This window comes from Arctopsyche grandis, chromosome 1, assembly GCF_051622035.1.
Source record: "Arctopsyche grandis isolate Sample6627 chromosome 1, ASM5162203v2, whole genome shotgun sequence".
In the NCBI taxonomy this organism is placed as follows: domain Eukaryota; kingdom Metazoa; phylum Arthropoda; class Insecta; order Trichoptera; family Hydropsychidae; genus Arctopsyche; species Arctopsyche grandis.
Window position 1 is genome coordinate 22,282,053 of NC_135355.1, and position 25,752 is coordinate 22,307,804.

The following is a 25,752-nucleotide window of genomic DNA, read 5'->3' on the forward strand; positions in this document are numbered from 1 at the left end:
CTTGTTTAAATCACCGCTATTTCATCAAGGCTCTGTAAATCCCATTATCTAAAAACCAATATCAAATTTTATCAACACAGATATGAGGTTTTTAGTTGAATCAATCTAAAAATAAGGGTTCTTTAGATTTATGATATTACCAAAGTTGATTGCACTGTTTGATGAGCACCGTTTAATTAAGTTGGCACTCATGCTAAATCTGACAGTTGGTGGTCGATGGCTGTTGGTGTTGTCGTATTTCGTGGTGTTCGTGCATTTCGTTAATATAATTGTATATTATTAAATTAAATAAACATGTAAATAAAAACAACTTCATTTTGTTTTTCAACATATTTTTTTAGATGATGGAAATACACCTATCTACAGTTATACGAGTGCAAATGCACAAATCTATAGTGTATTGTTCTTCAATAATTTGAACATCTAATCTTATTAAGGTAACTAATCGAAAATAAATGTAATGATAGATATACTTTTTTTTGTTTGGTATATCTGCAAGTTTGTATTCAATGAATAAAATGAAATGTTAAGTTTTGAATTAGAAAATATGACTTGCAAGTAGTAGCCCATTCTACTTTTCAATGAACTTGAATATTGAAATGTTTTTCAAGCAATATATTATATATTTCAACTAAATATATTTTTGAAATTAAATCGAAATATGTAGTTACATTCAATTTCAAAAATATATTCTTATATTTAATGTAAAATTAATTCTTGTTCTTTCTGAAATTATATACATATATATAGTTTTGCCTAATGGAATAAATTCATATGACATCATATACTTTATTACCTTTTTAAACAATTTTGAAGCAATCATGTTAAAGTACATTATATCGTATATTTGTATATGCAGACCTGTGGCCTGGGTCTCCCAAAAATATTCTTAATTGACCAGCACTGCTGTTTTGAATCTTAAATATGCATACATTTCAGATTATACCAATCACTCGCGGCAATTTTAAAAACAATTATCAAATAGGTTGAACTCCTGACAAAAAACCGTGGCCCTGCATAGATATACATATGTATACAAAACCTTGTCTAGCATGGAATACATTAATGTTCATTGTTTCTAAATCAAGTTTTCAAATGACAATTTTACGGTGTGTAACTCGGCATTGGTTTATTATTCACATTCATAAAAGCAATTTAGTGTGTGGGTATGGCAACGGACGTCAGTGTATTTTATTTGAATGGTTGTGTTCTATTCTGTAATCAAAATGATTTCATCCTATTGTGATGTACTTGTTGAGATCATTTCTTTTATTGTTATCCACTTGCTCAATGCTTGCGACTATTTTGTATGGTTGTTATATTTATGGCAATATTTGCTCGAGTATCATTACTGCGAATTTTCATAGTGATGTACAAATAATGGTATACTTTTGATTCAATTTAATAGTGTTGGGATATTTGATCGATTTGTGTCACTTATCAAGTTTCGAAAATTTCTGTTTGTGCAATACCATTTTTGCAATGTGTGAAAAGTGTTAACAATTTCAGCTCTTGTCATATATTTTACTGACAACTTTCCGTTCGTTTCTAATTTTAGTCTTTAGAAACTGCTTAAAATATTTATTTTGATTTTGGTGAACACTAAGATGTTTATAATTCTTTTATTAAAGGTTCTGATTTTTTTATTGTTAGATACTTTTTATTGTTCATAATACATCTTAGGTCCATATGTAAAAATGTGTGTAACGCACACAGGCGGTAGAAATATCTAGGCGGCCGAAATAAATGAGACATTCCCTTATTTGTATTTTTTCTTATTTTAAATTTTTTTATGATTGTGTTAAATGCTGTATTATTTTTTTAATTTTTTGTATATTAATTTTTTGCTTTTGCTTTTTGTTGTATCTATTCATTTTTTATTTTATTTTTTGTTTTATACCTCTCTTCTCTTATTTTATTATTTTATTGTATAGGCCATTGTGGCGCATTAGGTTCTTCCTGTAATGCCATAATGGTCAAAAACGTTAAATAAATAAAAATGAGAGGGATATAACGGGATAGCAGGTATAGCTTTGGTATGCATAGAGCTAGATGCATACCAAATTTCTTTATAAAAATCATGAGTTTAATAAAATTATAAATAAAATTGTTGAATTGCACTTATGTATTTTGATGTTTTGTGGCTAAAACCGATTGTTCCTCCGTCTCATACTAGTAGAGCTAGGTGGTTTATGTTATATTATTTTTGCGACTGCCTTTATATTGATTGTTATATTGATGTTGTTTATTCTTGTTCGTATTTATAGTATTATATCGTCTTAAATCTTCATGTTATTTATTGTATACGACATAATAGGAATAAATGCTTAAAAACCTACAAAGCTGCTGATTGATTAAAAACATCTTTACAGCGATGCAAACATTCTAAAAATGCCGACACTCTTTAATATAATACGAAGAAGTCAAAAAAGTCAACTCTACTTAAAACAAATATACTTATATACATATCTACATACATATTACTAACATTTTAGGAAATTCAAAATTATCGACAGTATTTCTAATTGAATTTCAAACCATTTAACAAACACGATTGTGGTGGAAACTAATTAAGTATGGCGATAACCATACCGTAATCTTACAACACTATGACCCCTAAGGCCGCCTCCGACTCTGATATTACCTTATGCTTCGACTTTGAATCTTACTTGAACGATTTTATTAAGATTGACTCTTCTTGCCAACGTATAAAATTGTTAGTAATAAAAATAATGGCGATTTTCCAAATTTAAAAAAAAATTAAAGGAACTTAAAAAAATTACTAAAAATTTAAATTTAACCTAATTAATTGAATTATTTGTAATTAAATAGGTATAAATAAATGGTAAGTACATTCATAGTGTATGTGTATGAATTTCATACACAAAAAAAATCTATTTAATTAAAAAATGAGATTAAAATTGAAAATAAAATAAAAAAAAGTATGAGACGGAGGAACAATCGGTTTTAGCCACAAAACATCAAAATACTTAAGTGCAATTCAACAATTTTATTTATAATTTTATTAAACTCATGATTTTTGATAAAGAAATTCAGAAATTTTAAATAGTATTGGATATACATACATACATATGTATTTTCTTTAGTTGTCACATTTATTAATACTATTAATTAAATTAAATAATAAAAAGGAGTCGGCTATTTTTTTTACGACTTGAAATACTACGACTCCGACCCTGACTCCACAGCCCTGGTTATTATACAGGGTGTCTCAAAAGAAAGTTTATAATTGAATTCAGAGCGTTATGTGGAGATGTTAGACGACTTCTTGGTGCCTGAACTGCAAAACTTTCCTGCCTATAACCAAAGAACATGGTTCCAGCAGGACGGAGCAACGTCACACACGTCCAATACGTCTCTGCTACGAGTTCGTGAAATTTTCTCAGGCAAATTGATCTCCAGGAGAGGTGACATAAATTGGCCTCCACGCAGTCCTGATTTAACCCCTATGGACTTTTTCCTATGGGGTTATCTTAAATCTAAAGTTTACGTCAATAAACCGACTTCCCTGGCGCATTTGAAAGAAAATATCCGTCATGAAATGGCAGCCATCACTGAGTCCACCTGCCGAGCCGTCATAAGTAATTTTACTGTTCGATTAAATGAGTGCCGCGAACGCGAGGTCTACATTTGGACGGTATTATTTTTAAGAAATAAATTCCCAAATTGTGTACTTTAATAATTAATAAACATTTTTTCGATACACGGCTTACTTTTTTTTTAATCGATCCACTAAATATAAACTTTCTTTTGAGACACCTTGTATATAGGGTGGATCTTCATTAGGGCAATGAAAAATTGCAATACACGCTCCAATCGTGCCGAATGCAAGAGAGCCAAAAAAAGCTTTTTTACGAAGTTAACAGCGATAATCCTTCAAAGCGTATTGCCCTTATAATATTTTGCTGTCTTTTTATTACAAACTTTAAATGCCAAATAAATTTCAGCCGAATAATATTCATGCTTAGCAGCCAAAAATATATGTGTAGATATGTATGTATATTTAAAAAGTTATATTTCAGTAAAGATTTGCGAGTTTAATCTGTTCAGAGGACTTCAGACTGTGAGCGCCATATGCTTGATCAATTTGGCGTGCAAAATTCTCTCACTGCGACACTGCGTACACATATCAATGATGTCAGTTAAACGTCAGCTTAAGCACTAAGTGCTACAGCTACTTTTCGAGTCGAGCACTCACTTGTATTTGCTTTGTTATTAGGCTCGCCGAGAGGTCTTGAATGCAGTATTGCTTATTTTCCTGATTATGGCATTTTTGTATTAACGTCTCGTACGACCGAGCGTGTAATAAATATACGTAAGAAAGTATTTCGCTTTCGACTGGGACTCGCCTATTGCGAAATTAAACCTTAGCAAATCTGTCGCAAATGGCTTTTCCCAGAGCAAATAAAAATGTGTTAATCGTTTCATACGAAATACGCCAGGCGATCTGGTAAGCAGGCGTTTAGAGCGAGTCGCATATCGCACGACCAGACCGACTTGAGTTTTGTTGACGTTGAGTTTGATCGACAATTTTTTTCTTCACTTATTTTCGGTTTTCGGATTATCCGTGCTTAAAAAGCTTAAATCTTGGTGAAGTAACAAAAAAATCTGACTCAATTGATAAATTGCCTGTCCAAATTGATAAATTAACTGACCGAATTGATAAATTAGCTAGAAAAATTCGAATATACATATTTATTGACCATTTAATTTCAAAGTTACTGCTCCACTGTGATTAACTCGTCTTCTAAAAACTTTTGCTGATGACTTGGTGTTAAGGTGATGACTTGATGTTTTTAAATCTTGATACATGCATGAGATATTTTTGAGGAAAGTCACATATGGCTGGTGTGTTTTCGCCGAAAGAAGATGAATTCATACTATTTGGTACAAAAGTAAACTTACATTTCCGGTCCAAACATTTCTATCGAAATCTAGAACTTAATTATGAATTTACAGTTCCTCCTTCCTTTTTCCCATCTGGCCTTTCTTTCTATTCCCACGATATGTCGTAACCAGCTTGGTTGCTTTTACCCAAAAAAATTGGTTCACTATTGTCAACCTTTTTTTTTGCTCTCGCTTTGAAGACAATACCAATTGACAATAGTAAACCATTTTTTGTGGGTAAAAGCATCCTGGCTGCCAAAGTCTGTTCATAAAAAACTGAAGATATGCATTTTGAGCTTTAGTGAACTTTCATAAAAATAATTAATAATTAAATAAGAATTATTAGTAAGAATTTCTATTTCCACTTTTTCCGCCTAGCGGAAAATATTTCCTCGTTTTCTGTATACATATTTATATTTTGATTTTTAAATGCTTTTGATTATTACTAAATTATGTTCACAATACATCTTTATCTATTTTAATAGCTATCATAATCGACTCAATTAAACTGGAATACGCATCTATTAATTCGGTTATTTTTTTAATAATAAACGATTCAGAGACGAGACATGACTTTTCTTATAGATGTATGCCCAGTGAACACGAATCTGGTAATAAAAAATGTTGATTGGCTCGAGATTCGGAGATACGTGTTTTTTAAATCGCGCGATTTTTCTATATCTTGGTGTTGTTCGGTCGATGTCTCAAAATCTGTCAATTTCCTGTTCAAAATGAATATTGAAATCTACAGTCGGGTATTTTATCTTTCATTTGTAGTACTTTTCAGCATTCAAATCTCTCTAAATAGTCGTCCAGTTCAAATCAAAAGTCAAAAGTACGTATTTTCACTTGGAATTTTTTTCCACTGTTAATACTATTTTATATCGAGTATTTTCTATTGAAACATGTTTTTTGGGATAGTGTTCTAACCAAACTATTTTTTTCCGTTTGTAAGGGTTATATGAAAAAAAAAACTTTTTCAAATTTTTTTCGAAAACTTTCGACGGGACCTCGCTTAAAATTTATGAATATTTTTATTTAACGTTCCCTTAACACAATGCAAGCTTTCTACTAGGTCCATCGTTGGAAATCCAATCTTTGCATTTTTGCTTTCTGTCACAAATCTTCTGTATTCATTGTATGTACAATTTGTAAAAATTATGTACAAATCTAAAATCCATAGATGTCTCATTGGATTCATTCTATAATTAATTGTTATTTCGTGTTCTTTAGCTTTTGGGAATACAGTGATTTATGTAATAATTGAATGCTGCATTGTTTGTAATTAATTTTCCAGGATGGCGCATTGGGGTCTTCCTGTCAAGCCTTCCTGGTATACATATATATATATATATATATATATATATATATATATATATATATATATATATATATATATATATATATATATATATATATATATATATATTAGTAATTTTTGTCCAGACAAATCGATTGATTAGAGACTCGGGACATTGTTTACAACCGATGAAGTTTCCCATTGGTTCCATCGATGGAAATCCAAAGTTAGCGTTTTTCGCTCCGGCCTAATGTATTATACATACATGCATATGTATGTACATACATATGTACATCGACACGTTCTTCAATGGGGTCGGAATTTGAACCGCAAACCTTCGCTGAGGACTTCTTTGCTTTGAGCAAGCTCAACAGTATATATGTATGTAGATCATTAATTTGACTCTATTGTCAGAATTTGTACGAGTAGACGGACACTTAAACCATTAGAGACGAGTCAGTACACAGGTTACCATTAGTTCGGGCACGTGGAGGGGACGTCCGCGTTTCGGAAACGTTCATACAGCATCAGTTCGCGTCAAGGCAAGGTCCGGTCGGGTCGTCTTTGAATTCATTATTATATTTCTGATTAATTACGACGGTACATTTATACTCGTATTGTGGCACGTTCGTCGAAAAATGCACGTAGCCTGATGCGCCGGTTTTCGATTGACCCGCGTACGTGATAGAATCGAGGAAAAGCGTAACCCGCTTTTCACACGGACTTTTCAGTTTTCTTTTTTTTTTTAAACAGTACTCTCTGGTACTGTTTGGACGTCGGTGTACATACGGAGTGATTGACGCGATTTATCAAGAGGGTCAAATTAATTTAACGATAATCAGGTAGGTTTAGCTGTTATCGTGTAAAAGTTTCATTAAATTTATTGTTCGACATACTTTATGGTATTATTCGAAGTTTTCCTAATATAATTTTTAAAATAATATGTATGTCTTAAAAATTGCAATTTTCTTGTACCTACATACGTCATCATTCAATGTATTTAAATAGAAAATAATTCGAGTTTTCCACTAAATTGAAATCAGTTGAAATGTTATTTGAAAAGTGATGAAATTATGAAGAAGTTCTATTGAATTATACTGAATATCTTATATTTCACAACTCATTATCGATGATAATTAGTTGTTTATAGTGTTGAAATACATATGCATCTACATATAATATTTGCTAAAGCTAGTTTTTTTTTGCGAAATTACAATTTCAACTCCTATACAATTCAATACAGGCCAATATTTATTTAAAATAAAGTTGAACTATGTAATTACTTCATCACACAGTGGATTCGATAATCCTGAATAATTTTCATAACATCCTGAATATTTTTCAGCAAAGATTTATTCATCAGATTATCTTCTGTTTCGTTAATAATCACATGTATGTATGTATGTACGTATGTATTAGTTAAGTAGCTAGTAATTAAAAACTATATTTTTGGTATGAATAACTGACCATTTCATTTAAATTATGAATATTATTACATATTGCTTAACTGTAATTAATATAATTACAGTAACTTTTAAATTAAATGTTCAGTGACTATATTCGAATTTTTCATGTTAATTTACCAATTTGTTCAGTTAATTATCAATTTGGTCAGTTAATTCATCAATTTATCAATTGAGTCAGAATTTTTTTACTTTTAAGCTTTATGCTTTTTCATTGGAAAAAATTTTCAATATAATTTTCTAAATGCAAATTAGATGCAGAATTTATCAGCGGCTTCAACACAACCACTGAGACATTCTCATTTTATTGTAAGTTCCCGAATACCATATCATTGCTTAAATCTGGTCAACCACGTAATCGTAAATAAAAAATTCCTATTCTATAAAATTTAAAAAAACGACATCGCCTGCGTACAGATTCAAAAATGGACTTCGTATGTCAAATAACGAACTTAATATACATATGTATATTTATATATTTTTTTTAATTTATTTTTACCGTGGTGTCATTACGGAATTGCCCCAAAGTGATACCTATGGCCAACTTATATATACTATTTATAAATTTATACTATTATCAATGATAATAGTTAAATTTATATATTTTTTATACAAAGATACATATGCACGGTAATTTTTCATACTTATGTATATTTGAAATTAAATTCTAATAATGGTGACAAATGAGGGTAGGTGGCCAATTTAGTAGAAACCGTTTCTACGATGAAATCAGATAAATTGGCAAACTCTGATAGGAAACGATTGACCTGGAGTCACATTGCGTGTACATACATACATACATTTATTTATTTTTATACAATTTCGCCATAGTGACTTTGCAGTTTAGCTCCAAGTCGTCACTATGGCTATACATACATATGTATGTATATTCAAGGTCTGGCCAAGAACGCTGGAACCGTCACTTTTCAGTTGTTAGCATTATACCATAACCACTGAGCTATGTTATTGTTAATGTTAATTTCAAAATAAATTGAGCATTTAATTAAAATACTGATCAATCGATATACATACATACATATGTATGAAACTCACAATTTCTGACCGTGTAAATGACCATTTATTAAAGTTACTGACCATTTACTATAATTACTGATAATTTATTAAGATGACCAAAAGCATTTAACCCTTTGAATGCTGACAAACGCCGATCGGCGTTTTGCCAACAAGTCCATGGGTATGAAAAACGCTGATAGGCGTTGTATTTTGAGCATTTACAAAGTAAACAAGAATACTACCCGCTAAGTCTTTCCAGGTAGCATAAAAAAAACGCATTGAACATGGGTCGTGTAATCCATGTCATCCATTTGTCAACATTTATAAAGACTGGCTTAGACCGGAATTTTTGAATTTCCCGATGGAAATCCCTAACTGCTTAGTAGTTTAGATTGTGGCTTGGCATTTAGATTGTGAGCATTACATTTTAATAACAATGAAGAAGATGGAACTAGTTTTGGAAAAATACATTCACTAACTTCTTTTGTTTATTTTGTCTAAACACACCTTTACAAAACTCGAAATTTTCTGCGGTAGTGATCTAGGGTTTGTTTGGATTAGCTACAATTTTTACAACTGCTTTCTATTGGATTTCTAAATAATTCTAGTTGGAAATGGAAAATTTTCAGCGTGGCGGGCTTTCAACAAAAAAGACGTCAGCACTTAAAGGGTTAAGTTACCGAATAATCAAGTCATGTTTTATACGAAGGAAAAACATTCGAACAGAATTTATATACGTATTTTGTTTTTATTATAATTATTATTGTCTTAACATTTTAATAATCACTCCTACTTACATATGCATGTATGTATGTACATATGTATATCCTTAGTAATATTTAATTTAACATTAGCAAACTGTTTTTCAATTCAGTTAAGTGCTTTATTATTCACAAAAAGAAATGGGTCAAACTTGATGTTTTATTTCTGACATAAATACATACATACATATGTTATTATGTAGTGTCTAACATGAAATGGAATTATTACGTGCGCCATATAAATATTATATTGAGACTACGAAGAGGCTTACCGAAAAGTCTCAAAATGAAAAACGAGAACCCAATAACTGGTTAACGTGTACCCAGAGGAGAACGTTGAAAATCCTAGGTATATACATACATAGATACATACGTATGTACATACATACATACGTATGTACATACATACGTGCATATGCATACATATATGCCATAAATGTACGTTTGGGCATGTACTGAAATTTGAATTAGGATTGCGTTTCGACAAATTCGTAATACAGCAATCAATATTCAATATTTGTAATGTACGTACTCTCTTTTTTATCCAGATAGTTATACATTTATCTGTGGATTTATGTAGCGAGATATTTTTTGAGTGATTGCTCGTCGAATCGAATCAGTCAATACATAGACTTGGCTGAGAGAAAATTACAACAAAATAAAAATTCACACTAATCGACTTTTCTATTTGTGTTAGTAGCCTTTGTCTTTCAATGTAATGAATAAATTGAAAATGTTTTGCATACAACAATTTTTATAAAGTCCTGAATACATTTCTGTCAATAGCGACGTGCTTTTATCTATATTTATCTAAATTAAAATGGTCTTAAATTTTTATTTAACAAAAAAAACGGCACCTTTTTGCCTTTGATTTATTTTTATCGAAAAGTTTTGTACTCAATCTTCAGTATTAAGAACAGGGCCGTAGCGTGGGGGGTGGGGGGCAGATAAATCCAGGTCCGAGATTGAGGAAGGCGCCAAAACGCGGTTGGTAATATTCCATACTATCATATCGTATATATCGCTATTCCGTCTGTCTATGTGTCTGAGGTAACGCTTGCCGTACTATAATAGTCGTTTCGATGTCATATACACATGTACGTCACAGCTAAACCACTGCCAAAACGTATATACGAATACAATTACAAAAAAAAAAACTTCTATATATACTGATCGCTATTAATGTTTCCGCTTGGCAAAGAATTTATTGCCATCTATTGAAAATTTATTTAATTAATTAATTTTTCTATTGGTGTTTTATACTGTTTATATCTAGGTAGGTAGGTAGTTTTAACCACTTTTTTAATATTAAATAATTAAATATAAATATATTTAAAAGGTATTCGAAAAAATACGACAGCGTGCGGATCGAACACAGGACCGACACATTTATTTTTTAAAATTAATAGCGGAATATTTCATAAATAAATACTAGTCTAAAATAATTAGATTATTTTTTTTAATTTCAAATTTTCATTTAAAATGCAGACGAGCGCTACAAGTATTATACATATACATACATATATGTATGCATATTGCAACATATGTACATTTCGCTCTCCCTATCTATGAAAATGACAATATACTCTCTTTATAATTGATTTTATTATTTTGAATTTGGATTTATTTGTTGTTCGTATTAAATGAGAAAACGGTTAAACTTAAAAAATTAAAATTTATAAAAGTATACATCGTGACTTATTCTGTTTAAAATTTTCGCGGATGATTTGTCTGTTGTGTGATGGATCTTTCTAAAAATGTTATATAAATTTATTGTAATCTTTCTTCAGTTTTTTTTTTAATACTGTATTCCAATTGCAAGACCGTTCTAGCTTTTTTTATTTAGTCTTAAGAGTACATTTTTTATATTATATTTCATACGTTACTCTTTCTTAATATAAGTAATGCGTATTTCTCAACGTAAAAGCAGATTGAGAATATTTGTATACAAAAAAAATGATGTAACATTCTCTAACGCGTCATGATTTATTACGTTATTCGATGTAATGTCCGACAATGAAAGTTCACTTTGAATACCTGTTTATTTCGATCATTTTGTAGATACATACTTTCTAGTCTGATATCTGGGTAGACAACTGTTGCTCAATATTTCATTCTTTATATGGGGCAATTTTTACATGCAAAAACAATTTTTATTTATGCTTTTCGTCCATAGTTTTACTTAAAAAGTATACTGGTCACGAGGAAAACAGCCTCGAAATTTTGACTGAATGTTATCAATCCCTGATCATGTTTTATTTAGATCTAAAAAATATATGTGTATCTTTGTATTTTGGGAATAATTCCTATATCAATTTCAATATCTTAAAATTTAATTTTTTGCTCTCTTGCTTTGACCACTAATAAAGCGGTCTTTTTTGCTCTCTTACTTTGGGCACTGATGAAACGATCCAATTTTATTTACAATTACCTTGTCGAGTATTCAAAATCTAGTTACAACTATAGGGCAGAATGTTTCAACTGTGCAGAGCGCAGGAGAGCAAATAAAAGGTCACCTACGAAGTTAACAACAGCCGCAACGCTTCAAAAGGATAGTTTCTTAACCAGAGGTCGGCGGACAAGTCTCTTTTGCCCACAAAAAATGATCACCATAGTCCTACAAAGCAAGAGAGCAAACAAAATGTTGACCATTTATTGAACCTTTGAACCAAGTGAACCATTTTTTGTGGGAAAAAGAAACTTTTCCGTCGATTTCTGGTCTTAACACCATCGGCCCTACAGTTATCACTTATCACTAAAGAACGGTGCGACGGTGCTATTTTCCAGAAAAGAGGGCAAAATTCAAAGTTAGAGAGCAAAAAAAAAGGTTGACCATAGAAATTCACAATGGTGAGCCTATTTTTGCACTCTGGCGCCGATCTGTAGTTATCACCAGTGATCGGCGGACAAGTTGCTTATACATACTATTGTCCTAAAAAGCAAGAGAGCAAAAAAAATATTACGTTAGTAATTGACAATATAAACCATTTTTTGTGGGCCACCTAAGTCTGGTTATCACTAAAGCCCGGACCCAGAGCGCGCCATTTATTATTCAAATGTAAATGCATTGTTAAAAGTTTGCCGAACCTTTTTTACAAAACATTTACAACAATTGATCAATGAGCGGCGCTCCTTTGGGTCCGTACTCTAGTTATTACTTATCATCTTATAGGTTTTCTCTTCTTAATTTTTATTTTGAATTTTTCTTTCCTGAGGTATCGAATAGAAACATTTAATAAAGAGTTTTACAATTTTTTAATGTAGTTTTTTAATTAATTTAATTTAATCGGAAGTAAAAAGTATTTTTTCTTTACATTCAATTAATTTGTATTCGTAATTAATTTAACTTAATTATTATAAAAAAATTCTTATCGACGACCGAGCGCGCAACGATCGGGTGCGATTTAAATCAAACGCGCAATAACCATGGAACCAAATTATACATACATACACACACATCTTTTGTATACATACATATGTATTTCACATATAATTTGTTTTCATATTATATTTCAATTATTATGGAAAATGATTTTGTTTAGTATAAATATTTCGCTCGTTTTATTTAATTTGGAACTATTATATGTACATATATTGTGTAAAGAGTATTCTATGCCCTTAAGAGAACGCAGAGTGTACTCATGAAAATATCTCAAGATTTCTCTTATTTGTTTGGCCATTTAAATAATATATGAAAAAGGTGAACACCCAAGAGCCAAATACGTGTTTTTGGGATACGTGTTTTGCAATTGAAGTGTATACATACGGTGCAAGCAGGTGTTTTGAACTTCAAACTGATTGTATATACATATGTACAATATAACTTTAGATAAATTTCCACATTTTTGTTAATCACCATACTTTGACATTGAGCATTGTCTATTATTCAAAGGAATTGAACATTGTGAGCAAAGCCTGTGAAGTACGAACAAGTTAGCGTTCAGTGTTTGCATGACGAAGGTGAAGGTCGATCTTGGATTTTTTCTGTGTCGTGTGACAACACGTTTTCCATTGAAAGATTGACATTCATATGTCATCTTACTATTTATTATATAAAAGAAGTAGGAAAAATCCGCTTGCACACAAAAATAAAGTTTTCCGCTTGACGGTATTGTTTGTCACTTTATATTCGTATTGAATGTTTGTCCACAGATGTATAAGTAGATATGTACATACATACATATATATTTTATGTTCACACGTTTGTGAAAATATATATACATATGTATGTACATAAATACGCAAGTATACGAACTACATATACATATTGCAAACGTATTAATTATTCAACTTGTATAAATGTGTGTATTATCAATATGAACCATTCTATAAAACAGATTTTGGGGTATTTACATATATTCTTAACTAATATAATATTTTCTTCATTTTTAAATTAATAATATTAGAGTATCCGTTTTATGTAAAAGTAAAATAAATTAGTTTTACAAACTGTGTATGCTAAAGAATTGAAATTTTCGAGTTATTGTTCATTTAAAATGTTGTCAAAAGTTTCTAACGTAATTTTATTCTAATTATCATAGCTACATAATGTAGAATTGCGTGTTCATAATAGTTTTTCTGATTTCCCGGGCTTTTTCAATGCCCAGGACACTGGGCGGAGCTCGAGATCGTTCCCGGGAATCCCAGAATTCCTAGATGGATGATGTAAAAATATATATTTTTTTTAATTTAATTATTTTTTTATTAATAAGAAATTTATTTATTAAATAAAAAATTAAACAATATATTTTTTAACTGGAATACATGTAATTATACAAATAAATTTATTTTAAATAGCTTCTTAAGGATACTAAAATATTTTAATGAGAATCTTTAATTCTTTTTGTCTTTGATAAATGTTTTTTCATTCATCTTCAAACACACAATTGTTCCAACTTTATCAGAATCCAAAAAAATTCTTCAATTGTGGAATCGCCTATACAAAAAGGATACTCGCTTCATAATAGTTTCATCGTAGAATATTCATACATTCGTCTTTATTAAACCATTAAAAAATCGTTTCGATTGAAATATATTAGATGTATTTTTTACGGGATTCCAGATAAGAATTCCCGGGACACGGGATATTAAAAAAATTCCGTGAGTTCCCGGAAATTTCCCAGAAATATATTTTTCCCGGGATATTATGAATTCCGTGAGTTCCTGGGTCGACCCCAGCAGAATCCCTAGTTCATACTCAATTTTACAAATAAAGTACATATATGTATGTACATAAAATGTACATACATCAGAATAAATACATAAACTCAGAAACCGGAATAACTATTCCACTTTTACATAAGTGTTCATTTAAACTTAAATATTAAAATTGTTCTATTCAACTATTATATTTTTTACCGAATATATGTATGTAGGTATATGTATATACATAAGTTTATTTTATTTTATACAGTAATGTTTTCAAGATCCGTAATAGTAATATTTTCAAGGTGTTTTATTTTTTTTTTAAATGTATTTTTAAATTTGAAAAATCTATTTTTTTACTTTTTTTCACATTAAAGAGTCAACATATAGGTATGTATGTACATATGTATTTACATAGTAATATAATAATTATTTGCTTGTAAAAGTCAATGTTTACATAATAGCATACGTCAGTACCATATTACATATACATACATATATTATACTGGAAAAATAACACAATTATTTTATAACTCAAAAATGATTTTTCACACATTTTTTTTTTACTTTGCGTCAATAGATTTTTTTATTTTCATCATATTGATTCAAGAATTATACAGGAATAGTCGAAATATGATATTTCTAAGTGGAATTTTATTTAATTCTCATATAAAGACAATTTAATATAGTATCCCTATTAATTCAATTCAGATTCGTGTAAATACGAGTAAATAAAGTACAAGCTTTTAGCTCGGAATTTTACCGATTTAAAATTCAGAACACTTCCAATCAACCCTTTTAAACGAAAACAAAAAATAGTGTGGCCAGAATACTATTTTAGAACACTTTTGAAGATTTGTTATAACGAATAATTTTTAACGATGTACTTGCCCAGAGAAGTTTTTATTGGATATACGTCGACCACCAAGCATCAAATATGACTGATGCTAAAATTATTTAGGATTGTCTGTGGACAATCATTACTTGACAACAATATAACGCCTGAAGCCACTTCTATTATTATAGCATTTCTCTGTATGTATGTATGCTTCGTTCGTTGGTTCGTAGACGGGGACGCAGGCGTCGAATTCTGATAAACATACATTTTATTTCGAAAGAGAATAAACATAAATTGACAAACTATAGTAATATAAATATAATAAATTATAGTAAGCTCATGTACATATGTACATACATCATTAAACTTTTTTTCTCATTTAATATTTAATATTTTTTATTTATGAATACATACAAACATGAATCTAATAAAATTGACGCATTTGCCACATAACAGATTTATCAAATTTCAATTTAATTAAACATGAGAAAAAAGGCAAAGATAGAAACTCTGTCTCTCAGATACGCATATGTACATTGAGTATTGGTGAGTCAATCCTAATCATTTATTTATTTTGACATACATATGAATGAAAAAAATTACTTTCATTTTCACAATTGATGAATTCTTCCCATATAATTTAAAATTGATAAAACTTGTTGTTTTGTTTTTCAAATAAATTGCAAGCAAAATTCCAAACTGACCTCTACCAATATAGAAACAAAAAAATCACACCTTTTTTAAGATTCATTGTATTATATTTATTGTATTTAAAAAAAAAATACTTTAATGGCAATTAATCTATTATCATTAAAGAGGTCATGAACAACATTAATCTTTATTGACTTTGAATAATTTAATGTCATTTTATCGTTTTTATGTAAAATTATTTTATTAATGCTTAGACATACATATATTATTAAGTTTTTAACTTTTCTTCTCGGATAAATCTATACATACCTCCTGTTGCATTATACATACATAGTACTATGTTAAATTTAAATTCTTTGAGTTTGATTATGTTTTTTAATGCTTATTATTACTAAATTATGTTCACAATGCATCTTCTATCTATTTTAATAGCTACTGATCTACTGATCATTTTCTATTTTACAATTTTATTTTATTTTTTTAACAATTATACTATTATATAATTATAATTTTAATGTTCAGCATATTATGAAAAAGAGCTCAAAAACCTATTTACAATTCATTCTTTGAGTTTGGTTTTTGCACATTGTGCTAAATTTAAATCAGAGGTATGGCCATTTAACACAATTTGCACATAGAATCTACTAACTCTGAACACTTTTGTTGCGAAGAAGATTGGTTAATGTAGTCGTAGAGTTGCATTGTAACGTGCACAAATCGTCTATTGCATTAGCTATCACAGCTTAACCTTAAATGCCTTACATTTACATATCTATTGCATACATGCATACAATATGTACATCGAAACAATGGTAATTTTATTCCAAGCACTCACTGACCTTGTTTGTTTGGTGACAAACAATTTTATTTTATTTGAAAAAAGTGTTGTCTAATGTAGCTCAAATGTTTAATTATATCGATCTACATATATGTGTACGTATCTATATATATAAAAATCAATGTTTGTTTGTCACGTATGCGTTCCTATACCATTCAATCGATTGCGATGAAACTTACAGGAGTTATTGTGTGTATGTCCAGGATGGTTTCTGTAAAAAAAAATCGCCTAAAAACGGGAATGAGTGACATTGCAACGCGATAATTTTAAATGTTTTCGCGTCTCCACCTGCGTTGGTAAAATAAACAAATAATTTATTATTTGGTAAAATAAACAAATAATTTAATAATTTCAAATGTGTCCGCCTGCGTTTTTCCGACAAATTACACTGTTCGGCAAATGACGACTTTTTTTGGTTCAGAGACGAGATATTACTTTTCTTATAGATCTATGCCCAGTGAACACGAATCTGGTAAAAAAAAATCCGTGCTCTACTAATACGAATTTTTTGCTCGTAAATTTATAGATTTAAAATTCAGCACACATCCAATTAACTCTTTTAAACGAAAACAAAAAATAATGTGGCCAGAACACTATCCTAATAAACACGTTTCAATAGAAAATACTCAATATAATATAGTATTAACAGTGGGAAAAAATCCCAAGTGAAAATACGTACTTTTGATTTGAACTGGACGACTACTTAGAGAGATTTGAAAGCTGAAAAGTACTACAAATGAAAGATAAAATACCCGACTATAGATTCCAATATTCATTTTGAACAGGAAATTAACGGATTTTGAGAAATTGACCGAACAACACCAAGATATAGAAAAATCGCGCGATTTAAAAAACACATATATCTCCGAATCTCGAGCCAATCAACACTTTTTATTACCAGATTCGTGTTCACTGGGCATAGATCTATAAGAAAAGTTATATCTCGTCTCTGAACCATTTTTCGTGTCGAACAGTGTTATCATTACTGTAATTTAATTTGATTAAAAAGTATTTATTTGAAATTGAAACATTCACTTATCGAAACACATCGAGAAACGGGAACGGGAACGAGAATTGCATGAGTTATGGTGGCATTGCAACGCATGCCGCGTTCAGATAGTTATATATAAAATGTTTACATGTTTGTAATATATATGTATGTACATGTGCATATATATGAATATTATATACATTCCTATAAATATATGTACGTACAAGCCTATTTTTTCCGATTCCAGCTATTTTTTTTTAATATAAAAATAATATTTTTTTAACAAACAACTATTTCAATATACAAAATGATGTTTCATATTTAATATGTACTACATATTTATTTTGATAAAATTTTGAATGCAAAATTTAAATATATTTTTATATAAAATTAAGTTCGTAAAAATCATCACTTCGAAATTTTTATTAAGTTTAGTACCTTTTAATTTTTTTAAGAAATGGAAATCGGCGTAAGAATCGTGGGATTCCTTTTGTTAATAATAGATTTTATAACGACTCCATTTTATTGGATCGCATCAAGAAGGCATAGTAAAAAAAAACTACCACCGATACGGGATCCTCTTCTATTGCTCAGTGGAACAAAATTGGCTGATCTTATTAGAAGAAAGCAGGTATGTGAGTAAAACTTCTGAAAAATTTATGATTGAAATACCAAAGACACTAAATAAAACCAATTTCAGGTTTCAAGCCAACACATCATTGAGATATTTATCAAACGTGTGAAAGAAGTTAATCCTTTTTTGAACGCTGTAGTTGAAGACAGGTTTAGGGAAGCCATTGAAGAATCTAAAAATGTAGACAGATATTTAGATGGAATATCTAATGATGATGACTTGAAGAAGTTGGAGGTCGAAAAACCATTCTTCGGTGTTCCTATATCTGTTAAAGAAAGTTGCTCAGTTTCCGGTTAGTATATTATTCGTTTTATTAAATAATGTGTAGATTTATATCCTTTCCTATCTTCTGGAATAAAACATTTTATTTTTATATTAATTAAACCAATTAAATATTTTATTTTCGTTTCAGGAATGTCACAGAGCGTTGGATCACTTCCTCGCGCTGGTACCAAAGCAATCAATGATTGTCAAGCTGTAGCTAATATGAAAGCTTTGGGAGCTATTCCATTGTTGATCAGTAACACTCCAGAATTATGTCTTTCCTGGGAATCGACAAATCTTATTACGGGAAGAACCAATAATCCATACTCGATGAACCGCACTTGTGGTGGATCATCTGGAGGCGAAGTTATTACAATTCTTGGTTACAATTTAATACAACTTAAATCATAGGTGATCAGGAGTGAATTAAGCTTTTTCATGAATTTTAAGGCAGCATTGATAGCAAGCGGTGCTTCAGTCTGTGGTGTTGCATCTGATATTGCTGGCTCAATTAGAATACCAGCTATGTTCAATGGAATATTTGGCCATAAGCCGTCATCTGGTTAGTAAAATAAAAATGACAAAAATTTGAACATTCGAACGTTTATTGCTAATACTCAAAATTCTTACAATAATTTGTATTGCTGTCTGACTACACCATTTCTTTGACGATTCAAAATATAAATTACGTTAATGTAAATATTTACAAACATATGAGTGCTCTAGCTAGTTATGGGATTACACATAGTAAAGGAAATGTATTATATAATTACAGTAATAGTAATACCTTTTTTGTCATTATATCGACTATGGATTTTCGTTATTTTATTAAAATTACCGATAATTTGATTGTTTTCAAGGCATATCTCCCATTGATGGGCACTATCCAACATCAACCGATGAAAATTTTTCCAAATTCTTGACTATTGGACCATTAACAAGATATTCAGAAGATCTCAAACCAATGCTAAAGGCTTTAGCAGGAAATAATGCTGAAATTTTAAAACTTGATGAACCCGTTGACTTGAAAGATTTGAAGGTTTTTATTTTTTTATATGTATATATATATATACATACATATTATATGATAATTATTTAGAAATAAATTCATCACAGCATCTTTTATTTAGGTTTTGTATATGATGGAAGCTGGAAAATCTTTTGTTATGATACCAGTGAATAGAGATATTCAAGGAGTCATGCTAAAAGCCTTGAATTATCTTGAAAATCAACACAATGTTAAAGTTGAAAAAGTAAGCAATTTAAAAAAAAATATCTATTTATATTGAATAAAACAATTCCTATTAATTTGTATATTTTTTTAGGCAAAGTTTAAAGAAATGGAAGATTCTGTTGAAATATCAGTATCAGTATTTTTTGGCATGCAAGATATACCTAATATGTTAAGAGATGAAAATAACCCAAAGGTTTTATTATATATAAATATAAATTGAGTTAAAATCTGTTGCTTTTAATTTATTCAATCCATGATTTTTTTAGCATCAAAAAAATGTTTACATCGAATTTATAAAGAGTATTTTGGGATTAGGTTCATTTTCACCACACAGCTTAGGTTTTTATTTACTTCATGCAACTAATCTTTTTATTCCAAAAACTTCGTATAAGAGTTATTGTAATCAAGCCAAACAACTAGAAGAAAAAATTCAGGTCAGAAATTTTAGATTTTGAAGATAGTTGGAATTATCAAAAGAAAAGACAAAAAATTATTATTTTTATTATTTTTAGCGTGCACTCGGTACTAATGGAGTATTTTTATATCCAACATTTCCAATACCAGCGTTTTATCACAATCAAGTTTTCACTAAACCAGCTGGTGTATTATACACAATGATTTTCAATATATTGGGGCTACCTTCCACACATGTACCTCTAGGACTAGATTCAAATGGACTTCCTATAGGAATTCAAGTATGTGCAAAACGATATTTATCCAAATATACATATGTATGTATGTAGATTTATTAGTCAATATTTTATTTATTTACTCTTTTTCAACAGGTGGTTGCTGCGAGAAATCAAGATAGGCTATGTTTGGCAGTAGCAAAAGAACTCGAAAAAGGCTTTGGTGGCTGGGTAAAACCACCCATGTCAGCATAAATATACCAAGTTGTGAAAATTGGGTAAAATAACCAGTATCAACGTTAACATCATAAAAATAAATTGTGGACATTATATTTTGTTATATGTGCCCATAATTATGAAAGTGGTCCAAGTCAAGAAAAAAAACATTTTTTTTAATCAATTATATATTACAATACAACCGATATTAAACGATAAAATCGACTTTAAAAGAAATAAAATTTTTCTTGACTTAGACCACTTTCATAATTATGGGCACATATATGTATAACACGCACATTTGTTATATTTTTACTTTGAAATAAATTTCTTTTTAGTATAATTTACAATAGTTGAGTGTTTTTTTTTATTTGAATAAGTATCATCCACTTTTCATACTACGAAAACCTCGGTAAATGATTATGGAGTAAAGAAAATTTACGTTGTTGGTTTAGTTCCTGGTCATATTTCCAAGTATTCGAATGGTACGCTAGAGCAGTGCTTCCCAATTACTTTCATGTCACGACCCCCTAAATCTGAAAGAATTAATTCCCGGCCCATAAAACAATTTTTTTCTAGTTAAAAGGTTTATATGGCAGTAATTATTACAATTATAATACATATTTATATTCAGCACAAAATTATAGGAACTTGCTTAAAAACATTTTTTTTAAATAAAAACTATACACACATGAAACAATTTAATGCGATAGATGAGGTCGCATGTTTTTACATAACAAATCGATATCGGGTTCAATGTCAGAATCTTCCAAAGTCTCCGTGGAAAGGCATGACCTTTGCTTTTTTTTAATATAAGTAATGACGAAAATGCTGTTTCGCATAGGTACGTAGTCGCAAAAGGAATAAAAGTTACCAGGGCTTCTTTTCCAATAGCAGGATATTCTTGCTGTCGCCTTAAACAGAATTTTGAAATACTTTTTTTATTTAAATCCACTTCAAGCAAATTATTTGATCTGATATCGATCAACTCTTCTTGGGCTGTCTACGCAATATGATCATATTTTAAGGACTTGGCAAATGATGTCATTATCCAATTTTTCCTTTCATCCTCATTCAAGTTTGGGAAATATTGCCTTAAATATATACATTCCCTAAATATGTAATGTGGAAAAATATTCATAAATGAATATTTGTACTTTCTATTGAATATTTTCGCGGCCCCCGCGAGGAATCCTACGGCCCCCTAGGGGGTCGCGACTCCCAATTTGGGAAGCACTGCGCTAGAGAATGTAAAATGCAAGAAATGAAGATGGGTGAATGAAGTTAGAAAAATGTATGGGATGAGATGGTTGGATTAATAAAACAGGACATACGTACATACATATATCGAGAGTTTCGAAATATTTTCATAAATTAATTTCTTGGCACGGACTTCATTTCAAATTTTTCCTGGGAAAGGGAGGGGGGAGGCAAAAGTTGCAAATTATGTGGTTGTTTTTTATAAAACCATTTTTTAGAAGCTTCTGAACGACATGTGTGACGACCACCTTTTCGCCCTTAAAACGGCTCCACGTTGAGAGCGCGGAGGGCGAAACAGGTGTACTTCCAGGGAACGCGTTGTTAGGTAAACCGTGGATTGATGTGACTGGGATGTGTCGTGGGATCGTAGAGTTCTCCTGGTCGTATGCTCATCGTCTAAATGCAGCGCAGCTGTAATAGCCGGTGATTAGGTCACCAGGTCCTTCTTATAGCGTAGATGCTTCTACATAGCTTTTAGGAGCTGTGGCTGAAGGGTGCGTAGAAGATACGGGGGCAGGATATGTGATCTCCACTGCCTCATGTGACGATCTCGATGGAACCTCGTGAAAGCTTGAAAGCTCGACAAAGAAGCCCGCGTCTGGGGTGGGTTAGCGCACAGGAAGTTTTGGGATTGCCATGCTAAACATTGGCATTGCTGCCAACTGTCAAGACGATTAAGAGAACGTAGTGTTACACAAGTTTAAATTTAATATAGTTTCTGCTGGTCTGCAATAAGTTTAAATTTGTTGGCTCAACTTTTAACAGCGAATAATCGATTTGATTAAGATTCATACTCCATAATATTGTTACGTACACCGCGTAAGTGCAATCGGATTAAGCCGAATAGAATCCCAGAGACTGTGTGACCGTTCGAGGATTATCTCCCCCGCATGCACTTAGCGGCGATAGCATTCCCGTACAGTTCTCAGAAGTGACCCATACCGTGGGACCGAGTGTCGTGGGAATACATATCCGAATACGTGACTATACAATAGGTTGGATTGTATAGTCACGTACTATACAACAGTGGACTATACAACAGATTGGACGTTGAAGATGTCCTGGGAGATCTATCTCCTATAAAGCGATATCAGGTCATTCTGGACTGAGCACTGCCAGTGCGTGTACCTCCTTAATCATAAATAAATGATGTGAAACGACTATGGCCTTTTACTTGGATCCTCCACCCATCCTTACGCAACAATATCTTAAATTATGTCATTTTTCCAAAGGAAATATTATTACTTTGTACGTAGTAACAATAGATGAAGTTTTGTTATCATGAGAAAATTCGAACTCTAGATTTTGACTTATTCGAACTCATAATCGATTTAGAAAAATTTTGTGGTGTGTCTGTGTATTTTGGGAATTTTTAGAACACAGTCCTATCAAACTGAAACTTAGTATCGGTTACTGAAATTTTTATCGACATGACGTAAATTTTTTTACGTTGTCCAAATACTTTTTTTTTTACGAGATATTTATTATAATCGACTGGACATATAAACTTCGCACGTTGATACAGACATATGAGTTCTTTCCGTCATTGTAGAATCGAAAATTATAAGTCTAGTGGATAATAATAAAAATCTCGTAAAAAATATATATATTTGCGACCAATTTTCGTGCGACGGGAGATCCGCGCGAGCAATTTTCATGCGAGCGGTTATCCTGTTAGCGATTCACATTTGACACTTTACCCGTAACAAAAACTTTTACCAGTAACAACAGGCCAACATGGCCGAGTTGGTCCCAACTCGCAGGATGGTGACCGAAACTGGACTAATTGGATTATTAATCACATATATTAGTCACATACGATCGCCCAAAAGACAATTTTTGCCATGAAAATCACGAATATGGAATATTTAGCACTCGAGTTCTCGTTAGTATGATGGACTTTTCGGCTGCCAGATTTTCCGTTATAGAGATTTTAGTGACTTTTATGCGAGCGCTTTGTGACCAATAATCACCGAACTGTCGTAGAGCCGCCACAAACTACGAATATTAAGATCTTCAATCAGCGATAGAAATTAATTTGTAATACTTTTGTGGCGGCTCGCTATACGACATGGTCGAGTTTGGTCACCTTCCTGTGAGTGGGGACCAACTCGATTGTATTCGGAGTTAGCTACCTCACTCTGCCTTCAGCTGTCATAAATAAAACACGTGCATTAACATGCCAGTCGTCTCATTCGTTCATCCCCCATATTTTATTTAACTTTTTGGTGCGTGAAATTGACAACCAACAGGTAGCGGACCTTACAGTCTTGAACAAATCAGTCGAGTTAAATAAATGGAATTGAAGTGGCTCGTTAAGAGGGCTGGACACCAGCGCCTTGTCTATACAAACGTATTACACTTTTCCCTGCCTCAATTATTTTTTAATATGCTATGGATATCCACCATAGGCATGTTTATATCTTTTTACTTTTTTGATTAGTTAATTTTTATAGGAGCTAGGAGCCACCAAACATACAAGAGGCCAGCGTGCTATTTAACGGTTGATTTTTAAAAAAATATGAGGACGCAAACATAGAAAATATCTTTGTCATACCGATGATGAATTTTTTTTTTAAATTGGCCCAGTTTCGGAGGAGAAAACTGGAGAATACGAAACCTCGATTTTGTCGATTTAAAATAGTGTTGCGTGGACGCGAAGAGGGGGCTTCCAGAATCGGAGAGAAAGACGCAGGAGGATTGTAGAAGGTGTTTATTCGTATGCTCTCGTCGGCGCTCCAGGTCGGAATGGAATCCAGGCTGAGAGCGCCCCATATTTATACCCGTTGGGCACAACACACATACATACATACACATGTAAACTATTGGTCGATGAGTGGGGAGATCCCATTGGCCGTTACATACGGCTTATTAATTCGGCGAGGACATTTTGGCGTGAACGAGAGATCAGGTGATTAGCAGTCGTAAACCATCGGTCCACGAGCGCCACCCACCTACTTTCTACGTTACAATGGTTCGGTGAATACGAGTCAAATGTGAACCAGTCACAGGGGTTCGGTGATTACTAGTCAAATGTGAACCTGTCACAGGACAACTGGTCGCTCTAGATCGGTCACTCGTGATCATCCGTCACGCTAAAACTGGTCACGAGAAAACTAGTCACACGCTAAAACTGGTCACGAGAAAATTGGTCACACGCTAAAACTGGTCACGAGAAAACTGGTCACACGAGAAAACTGGTGACACGCTAAAACTGGTCACGAGAAAACTGGTCACACGCAAAAACTGGTCACGAGAAAATTGGTCACACGCTAAAACTGGTCACGAGAAAATTGGTCACACGCTAAAACTGGTCACACGCTGAAACTGGTCACGAGAAAACTGGTCACACCCAAAAATTTAAAATTGGTCACACAAACAAAAATATTCTCAAATACTTTTTATTTACGAAATTTTTATTATTATCGACTAGACATATGTTCGAGCCAAAGGCCCTCGTGGCCGTGGCCGTGGCCGTTGTTTGTGGTCTTCGCGAAGAGTTCGCGGGCATCCCATCAGAGTCAGCTCATCTGACGCTCTCTAGCCTCTAGCCTCTAGCCACGCTGACAAGGTTGGCAATCGCTTTTGCGTTCATTTCACTTTGAC

The 25,752-nt window shown here is 31.6% G+C and overlaps 1 protein-coding gene across 2 annotated transcripts; it reads left to right on the plus strand.

Moving 5' to 3' along the window:
• The first annotated feature begins 186 nt into the window (after positions 1-186).
• On the plus strand, positions 187-21,234 carry LOC143912705 (fatty-acid amide hydrolase 2-like). Of its 2 annotated transcripts, XM_077432019.1 has the most exons (13): positions 187-246; positions 342-437; positions 18,365-18,540; positions 18,610-18,835; positions 18,956-19,173; positions 19,258-19,369; positions 19,668-19,846; positions 19,938-20,060; positions 20,133-20,234; positions 20,308-20,475; positions 20,554-20,736; positions 20,827-20,996; positions 21,167-21,234. In XM_077432019.1, exons 3-12 carry the CDS (start codon positions 18,367-18,369, stop codon positions 20,923-20,925), a joined length of 1,584 nt encoding a protein of 527 aa, XP_077288145.1. In that variant the 5' UTR covers positions 187-246; positions 342-437; positions 18,365-18,366; the 3' UTR covers positions 20,926-20,996; positions 21,167-21,234. The 2 variants fall into 2 exon arrangements, with proteins under 2 accessions (XP_077288145.1, XP_077288135.1); XM_077432009.1 differs by lacking the exons at positions 187-246; positions 342-437 and adding an exon at positions 6,728-7,050.
• Positions 21,235-25,752: the final 4,518 nt, after the last annotated feature.